Source organism: Aplidium turbinatum, chromosome 1, assembly GCF_918807975.1.
Source record: "Aplidium turbinatum chromosome 1, kaAplTurb1.1, whole genome shotgun sequence".
Taxonomy (NCBI): Eukaryota; Metazoa; Chordata; class Ascidiacea; order Aplousobranchia; family Polyclinidae; genus Aplidium; species Aplidium turbinatum.
This window is the reverse complement of record NC_137472.1, coordinates 12575748-12581266: the sequence shown is the minus strand read 5'-3', so window position 1 is coordinate 12581266 and position 5519 is coordinate 12575748. Positions and strand designations below refer to the sequence as shown.

General features: G+C 40.4%; 1 protein-coding gene across 1 annotated transcript; it reads right to left on the bottom strand.

Annotated features, from left to right (window-relative positions):
- On the bottom strand, positions 1 to 2032 carry LOC145777886 (protein CFDP2-like). The gene is made up of 3 exons (XM_082589277.1): positions 896 to 2032; positions 554 to 751; positions 1 to 69 (listed from the first exon to the last, which is right to left on the bottom strand). Exons 1-3 carry the CDS (start codon positions 2030 to 2032, stop codon positions 1 to 3), a joined length of 1404 nt encoding a protein of 467 aa, XP_082445403.1.
- Positions 2033 to 5519: the final 3487 nt, after the last annotated feature.

The following is a 5519-nucleotide window of genomic DNA, read 5'->3' as shown; positions in this document are numbered from 1 at the left end:
TTATACGTATTGCAGCCGTTTGTTCCCAATAGAGGTTTCGTATGACTCTGAGGTCTTTACCGTCGATATCTAAAGAATGCAGTATATGGAATAATTTGGCATGTTGAACCTTATCAAAAGCTTTAGAAAAGTCTATGAAACATAGATAAAGATCCTTGTTCTTTTCTATACATCTCTCTGTTAACATTTTTAATGTAAAAATTCCATTTCTGGTCCCTTTGTCTGGGACAAATCCAAACTGTGCTGTTGAAATTTCCGGTTTTAGTTTTGGTCTCAATCTCATCATCACGATTCGGAGTAGGATCTTTGTTAGGTGACTCATAAGGCTAATTGTACTGTGGAGTGAGCATTCTGTTGCTCCGGTTTTCTTTGGTAAAGTTATGAATATGGAACGTACCATATCACTAGGGATGTTTCCGGTATCATAAATATGATTTAAGATCTCAGTGGTTAGGTCTAAACCCCACTCATCTAAAGCTTTGATAATTTCAACTGAGATATTATCTGGTCCAACTGCTCTTCCATGTTTTGTTTTGTTCATAGCGATTCTTACTTCTTCTTTCATAATAGCAGGACCTTCCATGGGTTTGGAGATGCCTGGCTTGTTTCCGCGTTCGTCGAAAAACAGCTCTTCAATGTATTCACACCAACGCTGCAGAATATCTTTTTGGTCCATCAGAATAGTTCCATAATTTGCCTTGATGCATCCTGCTTGTGAGCAATACCTCTTCTTCCCTGTTATCTCTTTCCCCTTCTTGTGTATATATTTACTATCTTTGATTTTAACATTTTCGATTTCTTCACATTGAGTATTTATCCAGGTTTCTTTAGCATCAGCACACATCTTTTTAATTTTCTTGTTCAAAATTTTGTATCTTTGTTTATTATTTTTTGCTTTTCTTCTTTCTTCCATGAGGTCAAGAATTTCAGATGTCATCCATTTCTTTTGTTTCTCAGTTTTGACTAGTGGTATGAACTCTTCCAGTGATTCCGACAGGCTATTTTTAAATTGTTCCAGTATTTTATCTGTTGTTGTTAGCCTTTCAAGCGACTCGTATTTGTTTTTGACTGAGACGGAAAATTTTGTACGTATTTCAGGATTTCTACGTAGTAGATCAATTTCATATTTCGGGTTTGGCTTAGTTTTCTTGCATCTCTTTAGCTTGACCCTCAGAGAGCAGACAACTGGAACATGGTCACTATCGCAGTCTGCACCAGGCATTGATTTAGATGATAGAATGGCGTTACGAAACCGCTTTTGAGCAAGGATATAATCGATCTGATTCTTGGATCTATCACCCGGGCTTCTCCAAGTCCATTTTCTTCGTGGGTGGTTTTCCGACCATGTATTAGTGATTAGATATTCATTGTCTCTGCACCATTCAATGAGTCGTTCTCCTCTGTCGTTCATTTTACCAAGACCGTGTGGGCCCACAATGTCTTCAATTCGTTCGTTTCCCACTTTGGCATTAAAATCCCCCATAATAATTTTGATGTCTTGTGATTTTAATTGTCTGATGGCACGCTCAACGTTCTCATAAAATGTTTCTGTACCATCCCAATCATGACTTGATGTTGGGGCGTATGTTTGAACTATTCTAATGTCAAAAGGTTTAGCTTTTAGTTTAACGACCATTACCCGGTCTGATGCAGGCCAAAATCCTTTGAAAGTTGCAGATGTAGCAGAATCAAGTATTATACCAACACCTCTTTGATGTTGATGACCTCCGGAATATAAGATTTTGCAGCCATCCAATGTGGTTGTACCTGTACCAGTCCAACGAACTTCTGCAAAGCCAAGAATATTTATACTCATTCGTTTCATTTCCTGCATAACATTAGCAAGTTTCCCTTTTTGATACAAAGTACACACATTCCACGTTCCTATGCGTTTTGGTTTAACTTTGCTGACAGTCGCATTATGACGATCGGGTGCCACCTGTCGCACATGGCAATCCCTTCCGAGCGAGGTGTTTACCTTGCAAACCCCATTTACGCTGTTCATTTGACTTCTTTTTATTTGTCTGACCATAATTTTCTTTGCAAAGATAGCACACAGTGGTTTGCAGTTGCCTTCTGTGTGGGCAGTGTCCTTACAGGACGAGGGTCCTAGCCATTGTACCTTGTTCGGTATCTTCTGCCTAGCACCGTGAGAAATAAAACCAGTTCTGTAACCATATCAGCTGCCTTTATTCCTCATCCGTCACCTGCTTACCATGACTTCCGTGTCCCTGATCGGGGGGCAAGGGGTTTCTCATACGTGCCCATGGTACGGCCCCAGACTGCGGAAGGGAGGAGCGTCTTACGCCATCCTCCATGGGTAATCCACAGGACAGTGTAGCCTACCCATGCCGCTACCGAATTGTATTCCAATAAATAACAAAAAATGCGCTTTTTCATTGTGCTTATTTCTTTGTGTCGTCGTAACTTGGTTATTCAGGAAAATTTGCATCACGCACCTTCATCGGAAATTGCAAGACAAACCTTGCTGTTGCGAAAAATTGTTCACGAACAATTCACCTATCACCTGTTTACGAACAATTCACCTATACGATACGAAGAATTGATGTATACGAAGAATTGCTTTACGAAGAATTGCTTTACGAAGAATTGATTTTACGAACAATTGTTTACGAACAATTGCTTTACGAACAACTGTTTACGAACAATTCACCTATAACCGTCTACCGTTGAGGAGCATTTTTTGTTTTGATCAGCGATCATTGTCGTACCACTCGTTTGAACTATTTGATAGCCGATATTCCGATTCATATGGCCGCGTTCCGAAAATTCAGAAAGTCGGGACGGACCAGAGAGACGGCTACAAACTGCCCATTTAATAATAATAATAATAATGTATTCTGGTCCAGTACACATGGTACTACAGAGAAAAACATTAACATACTCGCAAATAACAATTGATAAGAAAACATAAATAAATAAAAATAGGAAATTTTTGAAGAGAAAACAAAAATCACAAGGAACAAAAAAGATAAGACACAATCATAAATAGTTTTCGACACGTCGCTTAAATATCGCAATAGACATACTATTGACTACAGCATATGGTAAATTATTCCAAGTGTCGACTACTCTATTGGCAAAGGAAAATTTACGGCAGTTCAGTTGAGCAAACTGTTTATGCAATTTAAAATTATGGCCTCTGGTTGAATTAGAGTTAAAAAGGAAATATTTGGAAGATGGTGATACCGAAACATTGTGTACTAATTTAAAAAATTCTGTTAAATCAAAAATTAATCTCCGTTTTTTCCAACGAGAGAAGGTCTAGTTCAAACAGTCTTTGTTCATAGGTTAGGTTTTTCAGTCCATGAATGCATTTTGTTGCTCGTTGTTGCACCCTCTCTAGCAAATCAATGTCCCGAACAGAATGGGGATTCCAAGCCGCCACTGCAAATTCCAAGTGGGGCCTGATCAACTGTTTATATAATCTTAAAAAGACATGCTTGTCCCTGCTGACCAGTGTTCGTTTTAAAACACCCAGGACCATCTCCGCCTTTTTAACTGCATACGAGACATGGGTGGATGTTTTAAGATCAGTCGTTATCATGACGCCCAAGTCTTTTTCACTCTTTTTAGGGGCAATTGGCATGTCACCTAGAACATACTGATGCTCTAAGTTGCCATGACCAAAGTGCAGAGTGGAGCACTTGTCAACATTAAACTGTAGTTGCCAGGATTCAGACCAGTCCATTAACAATTTCAAGTCCGTTTGTAGCAGGGATGAGGCAAGATCGGGATCGTCCCTGCTCAATTCTGTGTAGATTTTCATGTCATCCGCGTATTTCAACAAGGTGCTGTGACTAATGTAGTCATCAGCGTCATTGACATAGGCAATAAAAAGCAGAGGCCCAAGGCAACTTCTCTGAGGCACACCAGATATCATGGGTTTCGGATCACTTTTTTCTCCATCCACCACAACGATTTCACTCCTACCAGAAAGGAAGGAACGTATCCATGAATAAACATTGCCTTTTATACCCAAAGCCGACAGTTTCCTCATTAGTCTTTCGTGTGGAACCGAATTGAAGGCTTTGGAAAAGTCCAAATAGACAACATCAACGCATTGACCTTTATCAACAATAGATGTGATGTCTTCCAGAAATTCAAGAAGTTGGGTTGTGCATGAGGATTGTGGGATAAATCCAAATTGGGATGATTTAATAAGGTCACGCTCATCCCAGAAGTGCCAGATGACTTCTCTTAGGCATGACTCCATTAACTTACAGACACAACTTGTGAGGCTCACTGGACGATAGTTTGCAGGAGTTCTTCGGTTTCCCTTTTTAAAGATTGGGGTTACATGGGCAATCTTCCACTGCCCTGGAGTGGCACCATAATCGAGACACAGCTGAAAAAGTCGACACAACTGACATAAAAGAGTAAAACCACCAGCTTTAAGTGCAATGTATGGAATACCATCAGGCCCAGTTGAGGCAAAATGTTTTGTCTTGGTCAGGTTCCTCGATACTAGCTCAGTCGTGAAGGTGACACTGACTAGTTCTTCTTTGGTTTTTGGAGGAGCAAAAGGTATGTGGTTGGTATCCTCATAGGTAAAGACAGTGGAGTAAAAGTTACTCAGGGCTTGTGCACACTCAGTTGCATTGTTTGTTAAATCACAATCGCTGTTCTTGACCAAAGGACCAATGGAAACTTTTGATTTTTGCTTGGAACGCACATAGTGCCAGAACGGTTTGGCATCAGTAGTTTCAACTAGTCTGCATTCAAAGTTTTTGATGGCATACCAAACTTCTGATTTAAGGTTCTTTGCCGTAATATTTCGCATTCTCCTGTTTTCAGTAGTCTTATTTGCGAGAAACTGTCTTTCTGCTTTATTGCGTTGTTTTCGAGCATTACGGACCTTTTGAGTTTCCCACAAAGGAGATGTCTTAGTTATTTGTGTTGTTGATGGGACTGTAACTTCCAAGATACAATCCAGGGTTGATACAAAATTTTCCCAGATTGAATTGACCTCTACGGTGGAATAAACATTTTCCCAGTTAGCAGCATTCACAAGATCTTGAAACAGAACCCAGTCTGCCCTCCTAAAATTCCGACGCAATCTAGAGCTTTTATTGCGGCGGATGCCCAACAGCGCAACTTCTGCCATTTGTAATGGGGGTTCGTCTTCCGGCAGGCTTAGGTCTGCCGGGGAGAACGGCTTACACCCGCGGGAAGATAACTCACGGAGGGCGTTCTCTCGCGTCTCTCTTGGGTTGGGAATCCTCGCCTGTAGTCAGCGATGGAAGACCGTTGTATTGTTATGGAACCAGAGACGGTTTCATCTCCTTGAAGATTGTGAAGTTAAAGTCGGATGCCTTTGCTCGGACTTCAGAACATCGTTAAAAAGTAGCCTACTGTGCATTACTGCATTGTCTCTATATTAACTCTTTTCCTTAACCCTAGAAATACCGGATATTTTTTCTTCAAGAACTACCAAAGGGGTCAATTGACCCTAGCACTTAATATTGCTTGAAAACAATTTCCTGGACACTTTGCTG

Excerpts from the sequence above, each read along its gene's own strand:
- LOC145777886 (XM_082589277.1), bottom strand. The coding sequence starts at position 2,032 with ATGGTCAGACAAATAAAAAGAAGTCAAATGAACAGCGTAAATGGGGTT. Across the intron at positions 752-895 it reads TCATGGAAGAAAGAAGAAAA|GGGAAAGAGATAACAGGGAA; the intron begins GCAAAAAATAAT and ends ATACACAAGAAG. Across the intron at positions 70-553 it reads CTGCTATTATGAAAGAAGAA|ATATCGACGGTAAAGACCTC; the intron begins GTAAGAATCGCT and ends TGCATTCTTTAG.